The sequence below is a fragment of the Lampetra planeri genome, unplaced genomic scaffold (genome assembly GCF_965212315.1).
Source record: "Lampetra planeri unplaced genomic scaffold, kcLamPlan1.2.h2 scaffold_866, whole genome shotgun sequence".
Lineage (NCBI taxonomy): Eukaryota > Metazoa > Chordata > Hyperoartia > Petromyzontiformes > Petromyzontidae > Lampetra > Lampetra planeri.
The window spans coordinates 1-27,764 of NW_027615688.1; the positions used below are offsets into that span (position 1 = coordinate 1).

Here is a 27,764-nt window from a genome sequence, read left to right on the forward strand (position 1 = left end):
ACATTTCAAAGAGTCATCTCAAAGAAATTGAACACAAATTCAGTCACGTGACTTCAGTCTGTTGACTGCTTCTGAGGCCTTCAAGTACAAGAAAGTGTCAGAATCTCCCGAACAGGCCGATGTCTGTTCAAACATCTGCTCACAGACAAGAAATGCATCCAGCTGCAGGTGAGCGTGTGGCTGCGATGTGAGCACATCTGAGTGAACTGGAAGAAAAATGCATTATTTTTAAGCACTGGTGTCCTCCGGGGTCGGAGTACGGAGAGCAGGTAATAAACACATCACGCAATAAGCTCGGGGCAGGGAGACATGACGGTTCTGCAGCAGAGCCTGTCTGGAGATATACAAGGTGTGATCAGGTGATAATCCCTCTGTCGCTGCACTGATCTGTCTCCTCGACAACATCCAGGAAATCACAAGGACGTTCACCTTCAGAACTGACACCAAACGTCAATCCTGTCCTGAATCCCTCTCCTCCACAAAACTTCACCTGAGCTAAACCTCTCTAGTCACTGAAAACTCCACCCGTGGATCTGTGTGTTGCAGCGTTATGTGTCATCGCTGTGTGTGTGTGTGTGTGTGTGCGCCGTATGACGATGCGTTGGTGTACTTCTATTTTTGCCTTCTATTTCCTACCGTTCCCAGGGATCATCACAGCAGAGTGAGAGAGCACATGAACATGAATTGGGTGCTGGAGAAAAAGTAGCATTGCTCAGTGAGAAAAGGAGGTGAGAATAAAACAGACTGGTCTCATTTAGTTGTTTGAAATGAAGACTAGAATCAGTGAAACAATCTGATAACTGCTGCTGTTGTTGTTGTTTTCTCTGCCACCATGTCATCCTCAATCCATTCTGTGTGTGTGTGTGTGTGTGTGTACGCTTTGAAATGACGACGCTGCACTTCTTCCCACGACGGTTTGAAAAACATGGCTAATGCGAAAAATCAGCGCGATCAGACAGTTCATAAAACTTGGATCAAATAAAAGCAGACAGTGACGGAAAGAGCAGAATGAGGATGTGGAAACAAATTTCATAATTAATCACATGGCAATAATAAATGAATCAGTGTGATGCTTTTGAAGCCACCGCCAAGAAATATCAGGTCAGTCGATTCAGCATTTATCAGATGTGACACGACTTCCTTTAACCCAACGTTCATTTGATCATTTGGTTTTGATACGTTCCCCTCTTGTATTGTTTTTGTCGCTGGTACAAATGATTCCCACTTTCAACCTGAGTACAGATTGTTTGTACGCTGACGGATACCGATCATAGCGCCTCTGCACACATTTTTGTCAATAAAATATTTTGTTCTGCCATGAGTTGACGTCATTCATCTCTACGACTACAACTACTACTACTACTTTCACAGCCCCCCTTGGTGTGCCAGTTAACAATAAGAAACCAGCAGAATGGCTTTTTATACATCTGTTCCGTTATCGTGCGTTCAGTCTTATAGAAATATATTTTATAGAAAAACAAAAATGTTTTAAGTGTATGTATCCTTTGGAGGAACAAATGACACAGACAGTGAGGATTTGGTCACTGGCACTGGTCACCCACTGAAAATCTAGGAACTGTCATGTGCATTTAGTTAATTGTGAGTACAGACACTAACGATACGTTTCAATTAGTAAACTTCTTGTTCCTTTTTCCAGATTCTCCTTATATGGCGGTGAAGTGTAAAATGGAGGCTCAAGACAGAGCCATTTGATTCCTGTCAGAACAAAATGCTGATGTGTGCAGCTGATGTGACAGAACGTGTCAACGAGTCACCTGCTTTTTATTTACAAAACAACCGAATAATGAAATAGCCAAATAAAACAGCCCCTGATAAGTCTCCCTGCTGCCGTTTGCTGCAGCTCCTCTCATCCTTCTTCACCAGCTCACAGGACCGATGCTTGTGTACTCAGTCCCTGTAAACAGACACAGATAGAACAGAGGCAACACGCCGGCCTGACGCGTGTCTCATGTGTCACTGGTGAATTGGACCCAGCCGTTTCCCCGGCAGGACACCAGGCTGCTGCCTCACTGTCACTCTACCTCCCCCTCCCTCTGTGTCTCTGCCGACATACATCGGCTGATTTGACAGGACTGAGACGGTGGCAGGACGAGGATGTTTACAGGAGCGGGGAGAAGTGTCTTGCTTCAGATATAAAACCTAAAACCTTTCAGCCATTCTCTCTTTAGTCTCTCTCTCTCTTTCCTTCGGACCCTGACATCCCTCCGGTCCCCGGGCTGGTCCTTGGTCTACAGTTGAGCAAGCAGCTGACAGCATGCTGACAAGTGATGGGGATATAATAGCAAGTGGGGGAGGGTGGCTAATGAGAGAGACGACAGTAGCAGTGGTCTGTCGCTACACCTGCAGACATCAGCCCTCCTCACGCTCTGATAACCGTCCCAAGTGACCAGGTCGCTCCGTCCTCAAGCGTCTACGATTGGGGTCGGGCGATTGGGGTCGGGCGTGCTGATTATCCGTCGCTGCTCTCTGTCGTTTTCTTTTGTGCTCTTGCGAAGAGAAGAGGGGTAGACGGAGATCGTGTCAAACCTCGCACGAGTCAAGAAGCAGAACTGACGATAAATCCAATAAAAAGGATGTAGAGCAGGAGGATCATTCAACACACACACACAGACAGAATACAAGATGGATAAATAGATAGATACTGCATTTCCATCTCATGACAACATTGGGTCAGAGGTTGCCCCACGTCTGCCTGTCCACCAACATTATTTCATGCTGATCATGTCTTCACAACCCCTTTGTCTCTTGTAGAGTGAAGTGAAATATCACGTGTCCCTCCGCTCAGATAAAGCTTTTGTCTGCCAGTTTATGTCCCCCCACTACTCAGAGGTGCCCCACACGATTCAGTAGACCTCTGCTTCATCAACCCGCAGGGGCTGTAATCTTTGTAAACACTCGGAGGTGTCTGATATCTTTTCAGGCATCCAGCCCTGCACATACCGATAATGGCAGCACTCGACTGAACACTTTCATGTCCACCCACAGTGACCATTTTGATACCAACATCTAGTCAGAGCGGTGGACTTTCATCTATCCATCCTCCTTTAGAAGACCTGAGCTTTGATTTCAGTCTCCCAGCAGAACATCGGTCTCCAACTCCACGGCGGTGCTCGGTTATTTCTGTGCACCTATCTGCAGGAAGGTGTGAGCGACATTAGCGCCTTCGTGCTGCTCATCCGAGCCAAAGACTCTCTGGGATGTGTGTGTGCTTTTTTTTCCATGAGTCTGCACAGGATTATCACGCTAACTCGTGAAGTCACTAATGGTGGTGAATTATGCATTTTTTGACGCGATGACTAGTCATTCAGTTGAAGTTTGAGATCTGAGGATCCCTCTGATTTGACATTCCTTCCCAAATGTTGTGTGTCATTGTTTTTGTACAGATACCAAGAAATAAACGGATCCTTCATCACACACAGTGAACACATTGGATGAAGAGCTATGAATACCTCATTCCGTGAATCATTTCGCTTGGTGACATGGTGAATGTGGTGAATATGTTCTCATTCTTTGTCTCAGCTGCTGATTTGGGTCTCCCTTCGCTGATGTCTGTGCAGCTTTCAATGCAGGATGCTGCAACTCCAGCAAAAGTCTGTCTTTTTTTGGAAAAACTCAGCTCTCCCTTTGTTGTTTCGTGGCTTGCAGAAGGGGGAGTTTTGCCTTGCAGCAAAGCGTTTGTCCACACTCGTAAAGCTTAAGATACTGCATTCGTTGGCAGCCAGAAAACATGGGCATAAACATGGCGCCTACTTATGAGGGAGAGCAAACATGTTTTATGGCAACTCAGCTGCTAACTACATACACTAATCTGAACACGAATCTGTTAAGATCCTTTACGTCCAGTTTGACATTTAACGCTGATGTGGCAGGTTTTAAAGTACGTCTAAGTCATTAGTATCAATGTAAGACGCTCACGTTTCGATGTAGACATTAAAGCCAGGAAACATTAGGAGGCCGGTTGAGGGGGCTGAACGGCCCAGAACAACACCGGTGATCAATCTCATTTGTAAGGGAGTCGATTCTAATACGGCGACTGTGAGTGTGTTGTAATTTGACACTATAAATGGTGACGATGAATAAATTCTGAAAAACACCTTTCAGAAATGTTACCATAGTTTCACAATGGCCAATTGGTGTGGTTGACATTTTGTCAGGTCCAGGAAAGAGACAGATCATCTGATGAGTGTTAATCTACTCTTTCTTGTCAGTGTCCGTGGTGTGAGCTCTGCTCGTCACTTTCCTCTGTCCTATCCAAAAACAAATACCATACCATACTATCTGGTAGATAGGACATGGGGCACGCAGAGGACTGAACGAGAATGTCTTTGGGTGTGACGTTATCGGGCTCTTTCAATGTGAAAGTAGGAATCCAAATGGTGCATTTATTTAAGGCGAAGACGTGTGCGCTGGAGCTCGGGAAGTATACAGATCGGTTGTTAAAGCAGTCCTAACTTCCACTTGTGATCCCCAGCCAGCCGCTGTAAGTCGGCCTGCTTGTTTTGCTTCAGTCTGCAGCCTAATGTGTTTGTTATCACCTACAGCAGATGGCCCAGCGTGGAGGGCAGACTGCACACGCTCACACACATCACACACATGCATCTCACAAAACACCAGAGCGAACACACACAACACGTGTGCACGGTGAGACAAGGCGATGTATGCGCACATACAGAGGCAGAAGCGGACAGAGATGGGAAGACTCACACGTAGGCCCTTCACCACACACAAATACACACATTTCCTCCGACACGCACCCTGAAACTCGTGTCACACTTCACACTTTTTCAGCGTGCCTTCCCTTTCCTTTCATTTCCTCTCCCAGCTCCTGTCATCCTTTCCTCAGTCATCAGTTATTGATCTAGCTGTCTATTCTTAGACACACAGCAGGTCTCAGGGAGCCAAAACCTGAGAGATGGAGCACAGACGGATGCTGGAAGGCGATGCTGAATTTGAGGGCAAGGTGATAAAGTGGGAACCTGTAAAGTAATCAACCTAGCGAGGTCGGGCTGTCTTAAAGAATGTTCCCCTCAGTGCAACATAACGAGGACAAACACAACGAAAGATGTGTCTGCAGTGTGGTACGACAGATTAAAAGGTGACATTCTGAGCCCATGTCACTCTTTGACATGCTGCATGAAGGTCACGCTAAACATGCTTTTGAAATCTTTGATGGGCAGGACAAAGGTCTCTGCGACTTGAAACTTATTTTCCTCTCTCTCTCTTCTAACCCTGTCTTTTCTTCAGAGGACACATTCATCCTTTGACGCCCGCGGCTGTCTCCGAATGTCAAACAACCGCTCACCGATCACAGTCTCTGATGGGTTTTACGTCATAAATGAGATGATCAGATCAGTCGATAATGACTGCACCAACCAAGGAGCGCTCAGAAGCAGCTTACGATGCAACAGTATGTCTTCACCTTCACCTTCAGCTTGAGACAATTTAAGATTCTTCACTTTTTATGGACATCGCACCTCACCAATGGAAGGAATCACACGTTCACACGGACAGGGACGCATCACTGGAAACCAATTCCAGTGGGTACTCCTGACACCATCCATCATAGCACAGAGTAGAATAGAACAGAATATCTGTGTTTGTCGTTGTGACAAATACAAGTAAACTAAAAGTGTCAACCAATCCCAGCATCATCCAAAAAAAAAAGATGCTTAAAGAAAATTCATCATAATAATGGCATTTCGGTGGTGGCAGAAGAAGGCACCAGAGTGTGTGTTGTCGTGGGTCCAGCTGCTGCTCTCACATCGTGAAGACAGCATCTCAACACCGCTGCCCTCATGTTTAAGACTAATGTTCACGTGTCTTAATGCGTCTGTGGAAAATATGCAGTTTGTTCATTTGCTCGCTGAAGCATCACAGTGCCACATTTCACAATACGGCCTAAAGTGTTCCTAATGGGCCGTTGGCACATTCACAGCTTCCGTACGGTTATTTAAACTCAGTCGGATAAAGCTCCTTGATCACTTTAAAAGCTTTAACAATTTAACTGTATAATTGAAGGAACACGATCCGTGTTTGGATGAAAACTGTAATTAATCCAACTTGTAAGAGTAGGTGTGAGTCATTTTAAAAAAAAAAGAGGCCGCAGGGAAATTCTGAAAAGTGCATCCGAGTACATCTACTGCACGTGCCCAATGTTCAGAAAGGACTCGCTAAACCTCAGAGCAAACGGGAATAATTGGGAGCGCCCAAAGAGCCGGTGGAGTTTGTTGCGTTGCCCCAGATAAGAAATGCTGAAATAGTAATTCTCAACAACAACAACTGCGAGTACATCACTGAAAACATGGACTACTACATAAATCAAGAGTGAACTTTTTGGGAGTCAGTCAGAACAACATTTCTCAGGTTCAGGTTCAGCTCGTTGGTACAATAATACTCATGTGACTGAGGGGAGTGGATGTGACACAACAGTATTAGTAGGGCAGCAGGGTTTGATTCCTGGTCTGGGGCTTTCTACCCTTTGAACAATGACCCTTAACAGGAGGAAACGGAGGAAATATTGAAATGAAAACCGCTTTAAACAAACTGTGAAATGCTTAAAAGTGAACCAATGAAATTCAGTGGATGACTGAGGACCTTCACAGACATGAAACTCGTGTCATTAATTCCACAAACAGATGAATGATACACAATTAAAAACAACTTAACATCAATTTGAGTGTTCATGTAAACTGTGGAACTGCGTAGGATTCAAGACAGTTGTTAATTACACAGATTTTAAAACATGCATGGCGTGGTGTCGTTTTCATATTTGTGTGGACTAATTCTCCCCGACTGTTTCCTCTTCTGCTCTATTCTGTTGCTCCTCTCCCTCCCTCTCCTAACTCCCACGGGGGCTCATTATGGAAGAGGTTTGTTTGATCTATTCTTTCATTGCTGCTTGAACCTGAAGCACGGCGCTCTCGGAGGAGAGCGGTCTGTCAACAGGACTGGTTAAAACTGCTGCCATTAACCAGACAAGCAAACAGTATTTCTAGGTGCAAGCTGCCATTACACAAACAAGCCTAAGTGCTGAATTGTCAGTTATTTGGAAGGAAAATACAATGTCGGCAAAGCCAGTACTGCAGCATCTTTTCTTGTGGAGAATGGAAAGAATTCTTACAGTGAAAACAGAAAAACAGAGCAGCTTTTGTTGTGTGTCTGAGCACAATAAAAACACAATAATCAAAGACCACTAGAAGGGGATTTTGTTCAAACCGTGAATAACTTCAAGGCCTCTGGAACACACCGTATCTTTTCTCAAGCACCATTATAAAATGAATGACTATAAATGACAGTGGTGAGACGTAACAGAGGCTTTCGAGTCCTGTTCTGGTTCTATGTTCCTATTTGTTCCCATTGGTTTGAGAACTCAATTTGTGGGTTAAAGGTCATAGGTCATTCACACACAGGGCGAATGACCTAAAGACATTCGGAGTAAATGGCTGGACTTCCACCTCGTCAATGAAGGTGAATAAAACCTCTGGGGGAATGGATAACACCGTCTTTAAATCTGAAACAACCAGCTGAGATAGAGGAGGTTGACGATGACGTGTCTGCTCAAACCTTAGTTGTACATATGCTGCAGTGTATTGGCACGCTACCACGTTGATGTGTGCTGAATATGAAGTGTCTAACAAATGTATTAGACCACCACTGAGATTCAGGCTAATGCCACAGCTGCCCTACGTTATCAGTTATTGGTAATTAGAAAATCATTGTTTTATGTCTCTGTAATGGTTAATACACCACCAATATGTAGAAACTCTTTAACCGAAATTATATTTTTAATGCTAAAAGATGATTGAAGTTGTCCATTCATTTTCCAAAAAAATATTTGCTTTCACATTGTTTTCACCAACGTGAAAAGGACAATTATTACGGACTATACATTTAACGTAGTAAACAATTATGGTTGATAAAGTCCTAATTGCTCCTCCGGGGCTAACAACAAACCTCGTGGTCTGCGGTGTCCTCTCTGTTATGACGGCGTTTTTAGCGCGCTGGCAGCTCCACCTGTGTGTTTCTGCTTCCTGGCGGTTCATCAGAGGTGGACAATGAGACAATGACAGCACATTAATATATGTGCTACAGAGAGCAATCAGCTGGGACGGTGCACGTACAGCGGCCCGTGGGTGGGTTTGTGGGTTTGGTTCTCATGCAGATTGAGCCTGTTCCGTGTGTCTTCTATGATGTGCTAATGCAGCGTTCACCAGTATTACGGTTTGTTTTCTGTTTGTTGTGAGGGTGCTGATAATATCGGTGAGACATTAAAAGTATTTTACGTAAAATTCCTTTTCTGTAACAAACTCATGTCACTGTTAAGACACTGCAGTTTGTTGAGTGACCAGCAGGGTCGTGTATTTACTCTTTTGGGGATTTTCATGTGGTTACAAGTAAAATGAAAAATGTGGTGCAGCACAAGAAATAAACATCTAATTCCCTTTTTTTTTGCATCTATCTACAGATACAATGCTGCTCCCAGCAAACATGCTGATTGGCCTTCTGTGCTTGAGCCATGCAGGCGGTGTTTTGGGTTTCGCTCGACTGGCGGATGATGTGGAGTTACGTTCAGCTTTCTCTGTGGCACGCACCAACAGTATGGAAGGCGGGCCCAAGATGACAGTGACCTTTGACGCCGTGTACGTCAATATCGGCGGGGATTTTGACCCCAAGTCTGGCTTGTTTCGCTGCCGCATCCCCGGGGCCTACTACTTCTCCTTCACAGTGGGCAAGTTCCCACACAAAGACCTGTCTGTGATGCTGATGAAGAACAGGAATGAGGTGCAGGCCATTGTGTATGAAGAGAACGCCGGGGAGGAGAGGAAGGTAGGTCCGTGTAATCGGGTAAGATTTTGGAAAAGACAACAGACAGACGACTGCACCCAATGAGGAATCACAGACGAGATGATTTGTCAAACGAATCGCAGCCCAACTGATCGCATCAAAGCCTGTTTGTGATAGCGAAAGTTTAGGGACAAACATGGACGACAAAACGGCTGTTTACACAGCTTTGTGCTCGGAGAAATCCACTGAAATGCCAGAATGGGTACGGGTCAAGTCGTGGAGGAGTGGATAGGGTAGATGATCACTATACACAACCGACTGAGTCCAGGGGAGGCTGATTGTCCCCAGTCACAGCGAACTCATGATAGCTGTGAATCATGGGTAAATAAATGTAGTGTGTCCCCAGCTGGAACTCTGGCAAAAGGGGTACGACACGCGAGGTCATAACAACATGCAAGACAAAACTCATTCTTCACAGCATCAGTAACAACAATCTCTTACACTCCGAATGTCAGATTAAGTTAATGATTTGTGTTAAAGTGCAAAATAAAAATAGATAAAATGAGGTAGTGAGTGCTTCTGAGCAGGAATGTTGGCAATAGTCGCGCTCCAGTTTGATACAGCTGTTACCATGGAGGTTGTGTGTGTGTGTGTGTGTGTGTGTGAGTCAGATCACACACCGAGTTCCTCTGAGTGATGGACTGTGGGAGGTCGCTGATCAGATTATGTGCTCCTCGGTGCTGTGATAACTACGGTCTCGCTCCTCAGGTGCAGAGCCAGAGTGTGATGCTGCAGCTGGAGTTTGGGGACACCATCTGGCTCCGTCTCCATGGTGACCCCCGCTATGCGCTTTACAGCAACACTGGACATTACACCACTTTCAACGGTTACCTCATCTACCCAGACACCTACGACTACCAGGAACACCACCCCCAACCTCGTCCTGCCCACGACTCGCAGCAGCAGCCCCTGTGGAACGGTAACCACCCCGCAGAGGATGCCCGGGCGGAAAGGACTGACGATGTGGAGGAGAAGGAGACGACGCATGTGGAGGAAGAGGAGGGGGGCGATGGGGAGGAGGAGGATGAACGTGACCAGAGATCGGCTTTCTCAGCGGGACGCACCCAGAGCATCGTGGGAGTAAACCAGGCGGGCCTGCCGCACCATCATCCGGTCAGCTTCGATACCGCGTTTGTGAACATCGGCCAGGACTTTAACGTCACGGAGGGGACGTTCACGTGCCGCATTCCTGGGGCTTACTACTTCTCGTTCAACGTGGGCAAGCTGCCCCAGAAGACGCTGTCCGTCAAGTTGATGAAAAACCGACTGGAGGTGCAGGCGATGATCTACGACGACAGCCAGGGCGAGAAGGCCCTGCAGAGCCAGAGTTTGATGCTGTCGCTGAAGCCGGGGGACACGGTCTGGCTCTACTCCCACCAGAGAGACGGCTTCGGGGCCTACAGCAACCACGCCAAATACATCACCTTCACTGGCTTCCTGGTTTACCCAGACATCCCCAGCAGCAGCAGCAGCATGACAACCACCAGCCAACCAAACGCAGACAAGAAGCCCTAACCGCATCGCCGCAGACGGAACGTTGCGTGGAGGATTCATGCGAGGTGGTCGTCCACAGAAAAGACTGAGTTGTGTGGCAAATACCAGAGATGAATTACTGCTTTGTCCTTCTCCGATTCGTCCTCTTTTTATGAATTCTTTTTGTCACAGGGACCTTGGACTGAATACAGAAATTAAGTGAAAATATCTTGAATTTGCAGCAAAAGGCCTCCAGGATCTTCATTTCACGTACACGTTGGACTGTGAACTACAGCGGTGGGACCACTAACTGAACTGTAACTCACTTGTTACCTGTTCCCTTCTGTGTCACATCGGTCCTCTTTCTCTTTAATTCTGTGTTGACATTTGTGATGTACACTTTTAAAGGTAAAACCATGATGGGAAAGAACTGAACTGTTGCTCCTTAAGGCCACACAGCACAACACGCATCTTCACTAAGTCATGAAATATACACTTTTTTTTTTTTTTTTTAAACCGACAGTGTATTTAACTTCTATTTCTATTTTCTTGTTGCTGTGTGTTGTGTCGGGTGTTTCCTCGTTGTGTCACCTCACTGAGTCTTTACAGGTGCGTAAAGACGTGTTTTTTTGTGTGTATGTGCGCCGCAGCAGAAGAAAACTGACAAAGTATTGGAGAGACTGCAGACTCCACGCGTCCGTCCCATGCACGACGTGGTCCACATGCCACCACTGGGCCACAATCTCATTTCTAATTCTGCAGCGTTTCATTTAAAGATGAAAGCCACCATGGGGGGAAATTGAAATGCCTCTCCCAGGCCACTGTAATATGCGTGGCTGTTTCATTTCCCACTGCTGGGAGAAGGATGACACTGTTGAAAATTGTGATGAACCTTGACTTCATGAAATTACCTCGTCTGCTGGAGCGGCACCATGTGAAGTGATTCTTATTGAACACTTGAATCTTTTATTGCAGTTTTCATGACGGGAAAATATGAGCAGTGGTGTAAAGCAGTGATTGTCAATGGTCCTCAGCTGACAGAGGGTTGACAGATAGTTACTATAGTTCCTTCTAGCAGTAATCCAATGACAACATATCTGACTTTTGTGGTAGCAGGATGCAGAAATGATCTGAAATGGGGGCATGTGGACACAAAATTATGTTGAGGTTTTAGGGAAACAGATAATTAGGATGTGCGAGACCTTTTCCTTGGCAGATACTTAAACATTTCATATTTCTGTCTTCTTACAACGGAGAGTTGTGTTTATTTTCATTTTATAGATTAAATTTAAATCTACCCAAACTGAGATTTTGATGCTGCAAATATTTCATCATTTCGGAATGTAAAATGGTTACTTGTTTACACTTAATTATAAGTTTACACTTATAATTTCACAGAGCTTTTGTTGAACATCTCCAAAGTTTTGTTTTACAGTAGGATTAAAAAATCATAATAACTGATTCAAAGGTGGTCTCATAATTAGCGGTAATCTTATTCTGTGTAAATAAGAATCCATTTGATTTTGCTTTGACATATGCTGTTATGCTGCGAATGTCGAAACCTTTAAATTGGAGGCAAATGATGTCACTTTTAGTAAAGACGCGTTTTAAAATGCTGAACAAACACGTTTAGCCCTCTCGTCCTTCTCTTGACATCTAAAGTGAGTGTGGTACACCTTCATTGATTTCACTTGAGTGAGCAAAAAAGAGGACAAAGTACAGCTTGTTTTTAACTGTTTCTTCAAATTGATCTAAGTTATTTCAGTGGAGGAGCGACCCTTTGTAAAGTAACTGTTTGAGGCGGATGTGGTGCAGCAGAAAGACACCAAAGCACCAAGTCTATGTTTCTGTCTTTTCTTTTTTTTTTTATCATTGTTTTTGTGTAAAACTCTTTAGGGCACAAATGTTGGAAGTAAACAATAGCAGAGTTAAAAGAATCCCTCTCAAATTCACTTTGAGGTTTGAGGGCTGATAATTAGTGCACAGGAACAAAAATGTGATGCAATTTTCAGTCAAACATGTCCCTGATCTAACCTCTAACCCACCCTTCCTGAAAACTAGTATGTCCCTGCTGTCTCACATGGCTGCTCCCTTCCACAGTGACTTATGAATAATTTCCTGTCTGTTACGACTGCACAGACTTCCAAAACTGTGGACATTGACACACGTCCGTTCATTTCAGATGCTGATGTGTTCCGTCAGTCTAGAATTTGTTGCTTTTTTGAACGTTTCCGCCTCAGTATGAGAGCGATCCCCAGTGCAGTAAATCCTGACCCGTCTGTCAAAGTGTTGCCTGTTGACCAAATCGTGAAACCTCTTGCACAACTCATGCCGTGTGTGAAGTGACATGAACATTAACTTGCTGGTTAAATTCAGAAGTGTGATGCATGCCTATACGTGGAGACTCAGTGGAGTCAAAAGATACTGAACAGCTTTACAGGCCCAGTGGATGCCTGTTACTGTGTATTTTTTCTGTAAAGTTATGGGCAATATGTTGATGTTTCTGGTCTGTGCTTCTTTCCTTTAGATGAAATCATCATGAAATAGATACTACATTCACATGGATCAAAATGTGATATTAAACAAAAAACTTGACTTGGTCTTAATTCAAAGAAATATAAACATTTTGACCCATGTCTTGTTTTAGTAGTCTGGCTCATGATGCCTTTTTAAATGTTTTAAGAGTTTCTTCAATGTAAATTGAATGCCTCAGAGATATTGTCTGACAAAAATAAATGAAGAAATGTGCAGTTTGGACTGTTCTTCAATCCATCGGTGAAATGAGGCAGAAATCAAAGTCCTGACAGGGAAACGGAGTTAAAGGAAATCTGCAACGCCACCTGCTGGTCACCTAGTAGTAACGAGAGAGGAGCAGCAGGAGAGGCTGCAAACCTGAGGTGGCCCCCACTTTAAAAACAGAGAATGTGTCCACTTGCATGATTTAAACTTCAGTTCATGTCTCACTGATTATTTGTATTAGTATTTGTATACAGTATACGGGGGTTCATTTATCCAGAAATGAGGAAAACTCCCCAGGAAAACTGAATTCAAACATTTGGTTAGGTTCAATTCATGTAAAAATAGAATTGAGTTTTTGTCACTTCAAGAATGATCCAGCTTGGAACAATAACCGAACCAGTCACAGGAAATCCTGAGGTTTTTGTTTGTGTGTTCTACAATCCAGTGACAAAATATTCGGACATTTGTCACCACAGCATTCTCAAATTCCAAACCTGGTTGAGATGCTTCCAAGAAATCTGCATAAACCGTTTCAACCATTGTTTTAATTCGTAGTTTTATTTACATAAATATTCCAGGTGGGTCTCTTGAAGGGCTGGGAATCACAGAACGACGCAGACGACGGTTTGAGTGGACGTCACTTCTTCTCAGGAGCCTTGTCACCAGCTTCTAGTTTGGGGGCTGCCTCCTGGGGCTCTCGGTGGGCGGGGAACACTTCCCAGGGAGTGTTGAGGTCAAACTTCCTGAACTCCTGCGACAGTTCAACCGGCTCCGCCACCACACGCTTCACCTCATCATCATAACGCACCTGTGGAAGGACGGGTTGGTCAGTGTAGAGGTGTTTCCAGCTGTTTTCATGGATGACAACTTCGACATAAAGGAGAAACATCGGCGGTCAAAGGGACATTGTAGAGATATTCTGTAAAATAGTTTCTGATTCTCAGAGAAATCAGTCAAGCACAAAATATTAAAACGCAATCGTTACTCCAGCAGCATGTCATGATAATGATCAACAATAAAATGTGCCCAGCAGACTTTGCAGTTTTAAACATCTGGGTACAGCGTCTGACTTGTCTGTCTCATGGACATCCTGCCAAGTCCACTCCACTTTGGACAAAGTCGATCACACACTGATGGACCTGAATGAAGCTGGTGGCCACGCAACGTGTGTGGGTGTGCTGCTGGAAGAAGTCACCTCCACATATCCGGACAAAGGGAAGTCCTTCCTGAAGGGATGACCCTCGAAACCATAGTCGGTCAGAATGCGCCTCAGGTCTGGGTGGTTGGCAAAGAACACACCAAACATGTCCCACACCTGTACAAATCACACACACTTCACTGTGATTACCCTTCATGACAGTCGGAGCTGTGCAGCCTCAGCCTCAGCCTTCTACTTTCTGAACCTTCAGATGTGTTCGTGTGGACCCACCTCCCTCTCGTACCAGTTGGCAGCCTTGTGGACGGGAACAGCAGAGTCCACTGGCGTTAACTCATCTGTGTAGGTCTTGACACGGATACGGGAGTTGTAGCGCAGTGACATCAGACTATACACAATCTGAAAACCACACACATCACAGTGAGGAAACATTTGACTTTATTTGCACGCTGACGTGTCTTGACCGGCCACATCACTGTTCTCAAAGTAATAATAATTGATTTCGGAATGTGTGTCTCGGCTGCAGTGCTGCATTCCTGCGCAACTCATATCTCACGTGTCAAATAGTCAATGTAAATGTAAAACCAGAGGAACCGCTGTCCACCAGACCTAAGTGGATTAGTTCACCCAGTCTCTTAACATTTTTTTTTTGGTACCTCAAAGCGGTTTTGTCGTGTGGGGATGTCAACGGCAGTCAGGTCGATCATGTTCCTGAACTGGGCGCTGGTGTGGTCCCTCAAGAAAGTCAGAACGGGGACCACTCCGTCAGGATGGATCATGACCTCCAGCTCATTGTAACAGGTCACCTGCACACACAGACCCTCTCAGAACAGCCACATGCTTTTGAAAACAACACTGAATCGCTCCGACTGCTGCAGTGGACAGGAAGCTGTGTACACGTACTGCTAATGTGAACTGACCTGAACCTGCTGGATGTATTTGGGCATCATTTCAGCCACATACTCCCCAAACGCTGCCAGCTGGTTGTGAGTGACAGCATCCTTTGGTCGGACGGTGGCTGTGGAATGACGATGTATTTACGTTTATTTCTTTTTCATATTATACATTCAGACAACTCAACCAGTCACTCCCTGGCTCATTGCCAATACAGAGTAATCCACACAGTAAAATTACAACAGAAATCGAAATATTTAGTCACAGCTATACCACCTCCTCAACCCATGCCCTGTATCAAAAACAGCCCCATGTCCCCTTCTTTTCCTGCCAGTGTTCTCGCAACATCTGTTTGCAGACACTATTTCTGTCATTTTTTCAGTCCACTTTTTATAATTTGGTGGGGATGACGTTTATTGGTAAGTTACATCTGAACTAACAAACTGCTCTTTACAAAATACGTCAGACAATTCAAATTCCTCACATGTATCAAAGATCTTTATGCACATTCACTCAATGCTTGCTGGTATTTTTTTTCATTTTACAGTATTTTCTTATATATACAGTTGATTCATGACGTTCATGGACTAAACTTTTGTGTAAAGAGTGTAGCACACATGTCCATTCAGTCTGACTTTACATTAATCTATATTTGCATGGAAATGCAAAGGAAATTCTAAGTCCAGTTTGTTTACCATAACCACGGTTTGGTCCTATGTGCCCCTGGTAGATGTGAAGGGTGGTCTCAAACACCACTCTCATCTTCTAAAGGTACCATTTAAATGTACCTGGCAAATCTCAGGTCAGATGTCAAAACATCTCCAATCAGACGACGGGATCATGCCAATGTGACTCAGACATTTCTCAGAGAAAAAAAAAAATCTCCCTGGTGTCTAATGCTGTTTGCAGATGTCTGTACTCACGCCTGGTCTCAGTGGTGGAGCTCTGCAGTCGTGTCTGCTGCTGGAGGAGACAGGAAGACCTGGCAACTAGTGGAAACAGAGGAGAGGGTTCATGTAAATATGAATATGTATTGACAAGTATTGTCAAGTAATATTGTTTTTCAATGTCCATCATGAAGTCTGTATGCGGAGTTGTTGAAATGTGTGAGTTCAAGGTTTTACCTCTCTTGGTGCCTTTAAATAAAAGTCATATTTATACTAGTCAGCTAATTGACTAATTGCACTCATTCCCCGTCAAACAGTGCCTGTTGTATGCACAAATAACTTATTTATCCATAGCCTTTATCTAAACACCGGTCACAGAAAAAAACATCCTCTCATAGCTGCGATACAGCTCCGTACAGGCTAACGCGGTTAGCATTAGCTAGCGCGAAGGTCAACCCTCAGACATTTAACGGTTAAAATAGCAATTTGTCGTTTTCCGTAGCGCACACGGGTGAATCGTGTTCAATGGGAAATCACAATCAGCCGCTTGTCTAAACACACAAGAATGTCCAATTGACTTACTATTCAGACTACGTCCAAGACCTCCGCGGACAAACCGCACTAACGACGCAGCCATGTTCGCTGTGTGGACCTTTCTCCTCCAAAGAAAAGCAGGTTGACGCTCTGTCGCCCCCTTGTGACCTGGAGGGGGTAATCACTGCACTGCAGTCGAGACGAACTACATACAAATTGGTTTTTATCTTTTTATTATGAAACACACCTATACGTAACTATCTTATAGGTAGTATTTTACTAGTAAAATGGGACCAAAATACTAAACAGAGTCATTTAAATACTTCACTTTGCTACATAATGAATAATGTGAAGCAGCCATGTCAGACAGACACACCATACATGACTGAAAATATTGACATGTAAGTTGTTGACGGCAACACCTAAACACAGAAAAAAATGAAAGTATTCAAATTACATTGTATTGTTCTTTTATTTAACATTATCAGAATTTTCAAGTTGAATAAAACGTTATATGAAACGTTGTAAACAACAGTAAGTTTTGATATAAAATGAGCTTGGTGAGACTCAGTTTGAAGAATGATGAGTAATTGGAGTGTTCAGTTTGATTGTTAATGTCACAAGTAAACATGCTGCAACAGTCACTATTTTTTGAGAAAAAAAATTTCAAAAATGAAAGTTTCCATCTATTCTCAAACAACGCCAAAGACACCAAAAACAATGAGAGTACTGTAGATGTCATGTCTACATGAGCCACATGTGTCAAAAGTAATAAAAGAATTCATAAAAAAACACTGACCTCTGTGACATGTTGACACTATCACCGCTGTTGTGTTTTGTTCTATTTTAATCTCAGGAGTATTTGTGAAAATATGATAAAAAATATCATGGCTTGTAAATGTCCTTGACATTCCTCCCTGGGCAAACGAACATCTCTGGTCAAACATTTTTACAAGAATCGGATCTGCAACAAAGGGCAATTACCACCTTGGTAGCTGTGTTTTGTAAATTTATTCTCTCATTTGAGATTCAACAACTTAACTCTGCCAATTTTCAAAAGAATCAACATGAGAACAGCTAAAAAACAATTATCCTTTTCTCTTCCGTGGCTGTACAGTGTGATATAGACGCCTTGCTGGGAAGAACTTGAAGCAATGCTCTGATGAGTCCAGTCCTCCAGATGTCCCAGCGTCATGTCACTCTGTCTTAACTGGATGGTCCACAAACCTGCTGGTAGTATTCCTTCAGCATCTCCAGCTGAGACGTCCGCACCAGGATGTGTGGACGAACAGACGCCAGCTTCTGACAGGCCTCCTCCGGAGTACAGCAGTGTAACTGCCAGCAAAGGGCACAACGTCAAGACAAACCGTCACGGAACTCATGGCTCAAGTGACTTCTTCACCTCCAAACTCACACAAGGGACAGACAGAAATTGTGATGAATGTGATGAAACAAAATGTCTATTGTCTGTAACAGAATGTCCTACAAGCACCTATCTGACGTACATTTGACTTGTAGTGAAGTCAAAAGTCACAGTCCCACACACACAGTTCACACAGAGGTGAATGATGACTGGATCAACAAGGTCCAGCAAAGATGCAAGAACTATATTTGGTTCAGTTTTCAGTGGACTAATGGCAGACACCAGGTGCTTTCAAATATTTTCAGTGTAAAGTTCACAGCAAACGTCAGGTGGTGTGTCTGTTACTGACAACGATCAATAATACTGATTTCTAACGACCATGACGCATGAATAGTGACTGACTGACCCGTATGAGGTATGCAGCAGCCAGCGTGGCGCTGCGGGAGCGTCCTGCTTTGCAGTGGACATACACACTGGTTCCCTTCTCACGATGTTGCAGAGCAAACTCAACTCCTCGGTGCAGGTTCTCCAGGCTGGGAACACCGGTGAGGTCAACAGTGCTCAGCATCAGCTGCTCCACGCCAGCAGCGTGCCATTCCTGGAGCCGACATTACACAAACAATGTGGCTTTTAACACAAGAGAGACATGAGGAGGACTCTCTGGAGTATCGCTGAAGATGTGTGAGCTTATCAGTTGAGAAGATGAGACCCATTTAAACTGGCTTATCTTAAAGTCTCAGGTTTACATTTGGATTTCATCAGCTCACACTCTTCTTTTTTTATCTCCAACAATTGAACCGTTTGCTCAACAACTCAATGCTTCAGTGCTATGAGGTCACTTTTACTTGATGTTTGACTGTAGGGATCTCAGGTAGTGAGAAGATATGAGGGCTGAACTCACCTCAGCTGTGTTGCAGAAATACTTGGTCTCATATTTCTCATTCATAGTGATAACCCCTCGGACATTTTCTGTTTCTACCAGCTGTAAAACAAAGCAAGCATGTTTTGGTCATTAGAGTCACAATTTTGTTCCGCTACTTAACAACTGGATACGTCAAAGAGTCCTCTGACACAGTACATTTTTTATTTAAATGACAAACTTCCGAAATGCTTTTAGTTCCAGAAATAGCAGTACGACAGTATAGCATACTCTCATTATTATCAGAAATTAGAATACCAATATCTAAGGTTTGACATTCATTGTATTGAACTGCATAATTAGTGGTTTACTCGAACATGACACTAAATATTGTAATATTTTCATATACAGAGGCTTTAATTATCGAAAAATTAAATCATTAAAATGTACGAGTTTTAATTTTTGAGATTCAACTGCACACCGATGCTTTAAATACGAATGGCAGTTAAATCTGTGCGACAGGGCCATCTCCAGCTACTTCCCCAGGAGGTGGAGGACGTTATGGTACATGGTCTTATGTTTTCCACCGATTCCTGTCAAAACACACACACACACACACACACACACACACACACACACACACACACACACACACACACACACACACACACACCGGCCTTTACAACAGTCAACTCCCGTCTCTGTCCTAGAACCAAACGGTAAATTTAGGCTAATTACAAACGTGAATTAGCTGTGTGTGTGTGTGTGTGTGTGTGTGTGTGTGTGTGTGTGTGTGTGAGTGAGAGAGAGAGAGCGAGACAGTCTCACCTGTTTGGTCATGGACTTGAAGGGCAGCGCTCCGAGGAGGACCGTCTCGTCCACCCGGTCAAACCACCGTCTCGACGACACTTTCTCCATGACGACATTGTAGGCTAAAGTCGGGTAGAAGAGCAGCCTCGCCAAAGCTCCGGACATGGCTGAACCAGGCGTTAGAAGAGTAAATGTATGAGCTGCCGGTCACCGTCTCATAACGACTGTCAGTTGCTGAGCTGTGCCGGTGGGGGTCTACAACCGTTACTCCAACTCCAATGCTTCCATGTGACCCCCCCCCGCCCACGAGCACACGCTTCCGCAAGCAACACTTCCGGTGTGATTCCTTCAAAATAAACTCACAAGTTGTCTTTCTGATTCCGTAACTGAACCCAGGGAAACACTTGGGTATTATTATAATATACAGTATGAGATATACACAGTCCAGAGCCAGAACCCAGTGAGTCAGATCTCCCAGGGAAAGAAAATATTTGAAATTTGTTACATCTTAGATAGATTTACAAGATAGATTTCTGCAGTAGGTGAATTCCAGAATTCACATTACACATGTAGAAATTACATCAAAATGCTGAAATTATATCCGTATGATGGTAAATATTGTGATTTTGTAATTTTTTTATCCCAAAAGATACAATCAACAAAATATTAGGTTCCATTTCAATTTTTGTTCCTGATAACACGGCACACCGGCAACCTGGCACACGTTCAACCAACTACTAACAGAATCATACTGTGGTTTTAAGTTTTAAGAGGGGATTATAATCGGACTGACACTCCACATCAAACATGAGGATTTATAGAATCCATACCGTTTATTGAACTGTCAAAAGAACTGATATAGGATGTGTTTGTACCCTACAACTACCTATTCTAGCTTGTCAAACAGTGAACTGAAGATATGTTTAAAACACTGGAGGAAAAGTCAAATGAAAATGCCTGTGTGTGTTTGTAAAAATTACACAATGAATTGCAATATACAGAAAGTGCAAATATACATCATACAATTGCATAATTTCAGAAAACTTAACTTTTCTCTTGACAATATTAAATAACTGGCACAATGACATAGCAAGAGTAGTGTTAGTTTAACCTATGATATATACATTTGTTTTCCTCCTGCAGACAGTGATAGACTAAACACAGATGTCAGCACACTCAGCACTAAACACTCCTTGTTTATCACTGACTTATTAAAGGGGCCATATTATGATTTAGGGTTTTGTGTGCTGAATTTGGTCCATGTACAAATTGTGACAACTTACAAAGTCCATGCCAAAGGGAGTTGTTCTCTCTCCTCCGAAAAAACAAACAAACATCCACAACAAACCTCTAGCCTGCTGTTGACATTGTTGCATTATGGAAACCTGCCAATTTCTTAGTCGTTGGCTTAAAGTCTCCATCCATTACCCACTCCACCATCTACACAGGTCAGGGTCGAGTGGATAAACCTACTTTTAGTAGAAACACAAAAATAAATGTGCTATACTGACAATGGACATATTATGCCCTTTAATTATATTATTACCTTCATGTATATTTTAAAGCAGCTGGCAGGAATATATACTGTGTATATATATATGTATCCATCCTGGAAGAGTTCAGAGCTTCAATGTGCTTTGATGATGACTAGCTGAGACGGTCATCTTCAGAGAGGTCAATGATTGCTGGTAGTAGAGTTCAGGATGTTGTGCTGGACCTTGGTGTTAGAGGCCTTGGACAAGTCTCGCTGTACAAACAGGAAGGCAGGTGTCAGGTTGATTTTCTCTACGTAAAACAATAATAGCAGGAAGAACGATTTGTCTAAACATTTGCAACAATTCTGAAAGCTCTTACCACCTCTTACTAAGTTTCAAACTACATCCAAGCCAAACAGCCTCAGGTTATTTTATGTAATTTACTTTTGTCACCTCCCCTTCTACGACCCAACCTATCCTGACAGATCATACAAAAATAGCTGCTCATGAAGCTTTTGGTCAGAGGCCAAGAAACAAGCGTGATGACAAATAAAGAAGTTATTGCTTGCGTGATTGATAAAACATAAGATTAAGTACATTTTAGAGAGACCGCTAGTATGAACTGTGTGTTGGCAACTTTGAATAGCAGATTCCATTGAATTACTTTGAGTCCCTTTAAGGTAGAAAACTGCAGCCATTTATCATTTAAACAGGACGTTTGTAGATTTCATGAAATAGCATTAACATATGTAGCAATAGCATAGCACTGAAGTCAAAGTCACAAGCTAAAGGGTTGTTACAGAGAATAAATAATAAGTGTGTCAGGCGCTTTGCACAAGGATGTTCAATAGAGACAACAGCTGATTGAGGTGTTGTACTAAGGCGTAAAATGCCCTTAAATTAGTACCATGCAGTTCAGTACAGAGGGATTAGCCACTCAAGGTTTAAGAAGCCAAACGCACCTTGTCTGAACAAATTCAGCGTTCACCAAGTCCCTCTACAATATAAGTTTACATCATTAGATTAAGTGCATTAAAAGCTATTTTCATTTGTATCTGTTCTGTAAATGCAAAGCAAAGAAATTAAGAGAGAAAAGTGTAAATTACCACAAACTCTGAATATGTGCTGGCAACAGAGGTTATGCTGATGTTACGCTGTGGACTAGCGGGGGTCAGCAACGCACCGCTCAGGGGACTCCCCTTCAGCTGGGCCTGATTCTCCTTGTTACAGCCCTGCAGTTTTGGGTGGGGCGGTTTACCACCACCTGGGGTCCTTACTGTTGGAACCTATGACAGAAGAGGGACTGCTTTTGGGAAAAATTTCAAGATTCAGAGAGAAGCAGAACTGAACAAACATCAATCTGATGCTGAAATTACTATTGTATTAGTGTTTTAATCTAATTTGTTGGCATTACGTAAGGCTAGCAAACCTCAGCCTTATCTTGACGTTTCCTGGATGTGAAAAATAAAATGCCTTTGGCACATGTGAACAGTAACGTCTGTAAGAAGGCAATCACTAATCTTTACACTATGATATCCATTTCTGTCTAAGCTACATACAAAGAAGAAAGCTATGGATGCCCTCTAATGGCTAAAAGGTAAAGTAAAGAAAAACATTAGTCTAAATGTGAAAATTATACTCATGTATATATACTATGATATGGTTGCAGTGATAAAAATAACGATGAATGAAAATATGACAGATAATGTCACTGCAAGTAGGTTAAATAGCATCAGGTGAATCAAGAACACTTCCAAGGTCATCCTGAAACGTACGAAACCTGGACTGTTTACAGTCAGAAATGAGTTAAAACACATTCACTATAAAACAGAGACAATGAAATAATATGGAAGGGAGGAGGTACACATTTGCACTTTCGTGTCACATTTTGAAAGTGTGAAAATGAACCTTGCTTGCTGAGAGAGGTGGGCGGGACACAGGGGAGCGGCAGACAGTTCCGCCAAAGACTGAGCGCATGGTGCTGTTAGACGTTCCACTAGACATGCTGGAGGTGGCGTTACACTGTTAGAACAGAGAGAGTACATGCTGGCTGAACGATATTATGATGAGAACTACAAAGATCTTCCATGTGTAGGATCAAAATGTGTAGCATTGCACAGTAACGTTTACCAGCTTTCGTGTTTTATTTGGTGTCGTGGAGCCCAAGAATCTGCGCTTGGTTGGGGTTCGCACTGCTGTTCCGTAAAGCATGTCCTCCTCCATCTGCTTGCTTTTCTTGAGGTGCTATTACAGGTTGGTAAAGAAATGCGTCAACAAATCTGTCACCAAATCTCTAATACAACAAAAGGGACGTGCTGCTTACCCGTTCCTGTTTCTCCCTCTCCTTCTCCACTCGATGCAGCTCCCACTGTTCCTCCACATACTCAAGAAACTTCTGTCCGTTGACAAAAAACTCATGACCCTGCTCACTCTCCCATGTGTCGATTTGGGCTTTCAGTTTCTTTTCAAGCTGGAAAAAAAAATGTGTCTCGTCAACCACTGACAAGTCAATCCTAAAGGCCACCTGTATTTATCTCACCTTCGGGAGGCTTTTACTCAGATCAGTCCTCTGTTTCTCCTCCTTGAGAAGATTCCCACCTCTGTTTACAAATCTTGCCGGGTCTGTGGCTTTTTTCTAGAGAGGAGAAGTAATTTATTGTAGCAAGCAACAACAACAACAACTGTGCTGGATGTTTGAGTGATTCTTTTGTTTCCATCATGACCGTGAAGAAACAGCCATCTGACATCTGGCTGCTTTGTCACTCCTTCGTCTTTCTACGAAACTGTACACACTCCACAGGAGCAGAGAACATCTTGGCAGAACATTTTTTTCCCTTGTGTCTTATCTGAGAACTATCGTGTGATTGGTCAGAAATGCTTGCAATGGGTGGTACTGTGACTTTCGCAGTCGAGTTTCTCGTGCAGTAAGAATATATATGTAAATGTCCTGACTGGAACAAACTTTGTTCTTGTTCTCGCCACCTCGAGGACACCGACAACTGTTTCCCTTCTTGCTGAGTATGTACAGGCCTTGAAGCTCAAACACACGTTTCAGAATTAAGGGGCTTTAAACTTCATCAACTATGAAATCCCATCAGCTCCCGTCGTGTTGTCACTAAAGTGTACAAGTGTACAGCAGCTTTTCTGTTACTCACATCCAGCTCTAAAAAGAGTCTCCAGCTTTCCTCCCACTGGTGAACCCCGTCAAAAAGCTCTTTATGATCCTCATAATGCTGCTTTAAGCGTTTGATCTCAGCGTCATGTAGACTCAGCAGCTCTTCAGTAAATCTCTCTACAACACAAAGTCACAGTATTAACAACAACAAAATCATTCTGATCCGAGTCAGATCTGATCCGAGTCCGAGTCATCCGACTCACCGCTGAAGTACGGAGCAAAAGCCTGCCGCTGGTCCGCACTGAGGAAGCACTTCTCCCAAAACACAGCGATCTCGGAGCGAATGGCGTCTGTGGACGTTATGAATGTTTTGCAGTTTGAGCTCCTCCAGCCGCTGGACCTCTGCTTCCAGCTGAGGTAGAACAGGACAGTGGGGAGGAAAAAATTCAACCACAAACCACAGACGAACCACGACAAAAGTGTCTAAAGCCCATCAGCTCACCGCTTTCAGGTTCCTCTTCCTAGACGAGACCATGTGTTCATTGAAGGCTGCTCTTTGTTTCCTCCGGCACCTGCAGTCGGTTCCAACAGCTGCTGGATCTTCTCTCGGTGACACTCACATGTGGCATCGTTCTCTGCCTTACGTTCCTCCAGCTGAAGCATTGACGTGACAGACTTACAATTACCATCTTAGTTATTACTATAACTAAGACTATAACTATAACAATAGGGAATGTTTCCATTGTGTCTGAATAGCAACAGAAATAGAATGTTGTATATAACTTTCATTAGCATTTGAACATTTGAACTTTAATATCATGTTTTGATCAGGATTATTTCATTCATATATTTTCTAATATTTCTCATGTATTTTGTACAGATGAACCGTTATAACCAATAAAAAAAAGCAGAATTTGTTGATATTTCTTCAAGGAGACCGCACTAACTTTTTTCCTCAGTCTCATGTGTGAACATCATCTCACCTGACAAACAAGAAGTTTTAGTGCCATAATGTTGTCTCTAGAAAGACAAAATGAGTCTTCATCCTCGCAAACGACATCTTTCTCAAACTTGTCTCTGGGATGTGGTCCAGTTCTTCCATGTACAAGATAATCTGCTTTTTGAGGTCCATAAACTCAGCATACCGCTTTTCCTGAACACATGACAGCAAAGAAATCATTTTAGGACACAGGTCTTGAAACAATATTGTGAATTTTCGTGTTGCCGTGACATGGTGGGGCAGTGGTTAGCTCTGTCGCAGATGTTCAATTCCAGGCCTCTTTGTGGAGGTTTGGCTTCCTCCCACCTCCAAAAGCATGCTGAGGTTAATCTGTTACTCTAAACTGTCCGTAGGTGTGAATGTGTGTGTGAACGGTTGTCTGTCCTTCATGTGGCCCTGTGATGAGCTGGCGTCTCGTCCAGGTTGTACCCTGACATTCACCCATTGACAACTGGGATCAGCTCCAACACAACTGTGACCCAGAGTAAGAAGATGCAGATGAATTTTTGTGTTGATGTGGTGAATTAATACAAATTTTAAATTTGACCTTACAGGCTCATTACCTGGAGAGAGGTGATTTGAACGATGGAGTTCCAGGCTATTCTTTCATGTAATAACACAGTAATTACTACATGTTGTTTGAGCATGAGAAATTGGTGATACTTATGATGATATTAAAACTAACAAACTGGGAATTTTACTTTGATATTGTAACATATATTGTTCTCTTATACACTATGCACCCGTGTGTCGTGCAGATGTTGACAATATAACAAAGTGGACTCTCACCTTCTCTGCATTCTGGTTGGCGACGTGTTGGCGGAAGTTCTCCAGTTGTTCCAGCGAGGGAACTGAGTCGGGAGAAATGCCGAAATGCATGGAGCACAGAACGTCACTCAGGTCCTGGTCCTGCTCCAGCAGAACCTTCAGCTGCTGCAAGCCCGCTGCGTCTTCTCCCTTATCAGAGCCTCAACTTGTGTGCGGATGTTTTTCTCCTGTTGGAGCATGCTGACACCAGCCTCCTCCTGGACAAAAACAATATAATCTCAGGTTAGATAACATTACCTCACCTAACTGTAGAGGACAACATACATTCCTCCATCCACGGATGGGTACCTATGTACATACAATATATATAACAACGCCTGAACAGGGACTTGAACCCTGGACCCTCAGATTAAAAGTCTGATGCTCTACCGACTGAGCTATCCAGGCTCTGAAAGAGAGAAATACAAATGTTGATGACACAAACCTACTTTTACTGGTTATCGTGAAAACAAAAACATGCACTCTAAGTAGGTTTCATTAGTTTTCCTGTTTTGTTTTGTTTTTACCTCAAATGTGGCTAGATGAAGCTCCAGGCAAAGTTTCTCCATTTCTGTTCTGCAGGTTTGAATGCTGCTAATAAGTCTGTTCTTCAGTGTTTCCCTTCTTCTTTGATCATCATATCCAGTAGGCCCCTGATGGATAAACAAACCAAATCAGCTTGTTCAGGCGAATGATACAGCAGAACTCGCTAAAATAAAACAATAAAAACTTTAGGTGCAGAGTTTTTTCCTAAAATCCACAGTTTCATCACACAATCCACATGACAGACATTCTTTTGCTTTCACATCACTTGATACTCACTGACTCACTAACTGACAGCACAACGTATTCACTTTTAAATGAGGAGACTGCATATTACACAGTGATACTGCTTCTGGTTATTGTTGGTGCAGATAAAGATAGAATCAATAAGGATGCTGTACGTTTAATTGACCAGTCCTCCTTATCATTTGATTTAGAAGTGCATGCCAGCTGATGTGTGTCAGGAAAGCAACATTAATCATGAGTCACAATATTACATGATCACAATTTAACCCTATCGATCAAAATACAGTTCATGTTTTTGGAAAGAGTACTGGATGGAACACTGGGATTGTTTTGGGTGGGGCTCTCACAATGTAAGCAGACAGATAGATACTTGCTGGTCTTCTTCATTGCTCCACATTCTACACGTGTTTGGCATTGGGACATTAAACATTTCACAATGACCTACTTTTACTAGTTTTCTTGAGAACGTACAAGGCATTATAACACTCATTCAAACACCAAACTTTGCGTAAAAGCCTTTGGTAAATGTAATCCAGCTCACACCTTGATGTGGTTCTTGACCACACTGGTTTCTCTGCAGTCTTTGGTCCTCTGGGATTCCGATCTCCTCCCAGATGTCCTTCAGGCGGCACAAAGCTTTATTCAGGGCACGACACAGACTCAGCTGCGAGCACCTCACTGTACGGACAGATGAGAGGATGTTCAGGTCCTTCTCAAATACAAAGCCACAGATCCAGTGGACGTCAGATTTCACCAAAACTACCAGCCAACTAACCGGATAATGGAATTACTTTATTAATCCTCAGGGGGGACATTGGTTGCATTACAGCCATACACCTTAGTTTAGCTAGCAAACTTCCATTTAGCTAACGCCAGGGTCGGGTTTTTTGCAAACTCGAACACTATCACTAAAATAAGTTCACGTACCTCTTTCTCATCGTTAAATCCCGATATAGCGACCAGTCAACTTAAAATCCACAAACCTGTCAAATGGACAA

At 43.3% G+C, this 27,764-nt stretch overlaps 4 protein-coding genes and 1 non-coding gene across 5 annotated transcripts; 1 reads left to right on the forward strand and 4 right to left on the reverse strand.

The window, feature by feature from the left end:
• Nucleotides 1-8,562: 8,562 nt before the first annotated feature.
• On the forward strand, nt 8,563-10,380 carry LOC144742122 (complement C1q tumor necrosis factor-related protein 4-like). The gene is made up of 2 exons (XM_078624621.1): nt 8,563-8,847; nt 9,574-10,380. The coding sequence occupies exons 1-2, from the start codon at nt 8,620-8,622 to the stop codon at nt 10,378-10,380; spliced, it is 1,035 nt and encodes a 344-aa protein (XP_078480747.1). The 5' UTR covers nt 8,563-8,619.
• A 3,334-nt stretch (nt 10,381-13,714) lies between these two features.
• Nucleotides 13,715-16,651, reverse strand: LOC144742125 (NADH dehydrogenase [ubiquinone] iron-sulfur protein 3, mitochondrial-like). The gene is made up of 7 exons (XM_078624623.1): nt 16,597-16,651; nt 16,051-16,116; nt 15,154-15,251; nt 14,890-15,039; nt 14,507-14,632; nt 14,273-14,392; nt 13,715-13,885 (listed from the first exon to the last, which is right to left on the reverse strand). The coding sequence occupies exons 1-7, from the start codon at nt 16,649-16,651 to the stop codon at nt 13,715-13,717; spliced, it is 786 nt and encodes a 261-aa protein (XP_078480749.1).
• Nucleotides 16,652-17,754: 1,103 nt separating this feature from the next.
• Nucleotides 17,755-19,745, reverse strand: LOC144742119 (phosphatidylglycerophosphatase and protein-tyrosine phosphatase 1-like). The gene is made up of 4 exons (XM_078624618.1): nt 19,599-19,745; nt 18,813-18,893; nt 18,318-18,509; nt 17,755-17,883 (listed from the first exon to the last, which is right to left on the reverse strand). Exons 1-4 carry the CDS (start codon nt 19,743-19,745, stop codon nt 17,755-17,757), a joined length of 549 nt encoding a protein of 182 aa, XP_078480744.1.
• A 1,510-nt stretch (nt 19,746-21,255) lies between these two features.
• LOC144742120 (protein regulator of cytokinesis 1-like) lies at nt 21,256-27,704 on the reverse strand. The gene is given in 22 exon segments (XM_078624619.1): nt 21,256-21,327; nt 22,162-22,341; nt 22,964-23,077; nt 23,186-23,299; nt 23,379-23,525; nt 23,595-23,690; nt 24,211-24,343; nt 24,430-24,524; nt 24,526-24,582; nt 24,673-24,729; nt 24,731-24,757; nt 24,759-24,824; nt 25,154-25,242; nt 25,245-25,323; nt 25,960-26,109; nt 26,112-26,195; nt 26,505-26,597; nt 26,600-26,630; nt 27,308-27,336; nt 27,338-27,412; nt 27,414-27,444; nt 27,694-27,704. Coding segments are annotated over 22 exon segments (1,830 nt in total).
• On the reverse strand, nt 26,313-26,385 carry TRNAK-UUU (transfer RNA lysine (anticodon UUU)). The gene has a single exon. It is a non-coding gene; the product is annotated as a tRNA-Lys (tRNA).
• Nucleotides 27,705-27,764: the final 60 nt, after the last annotated feature.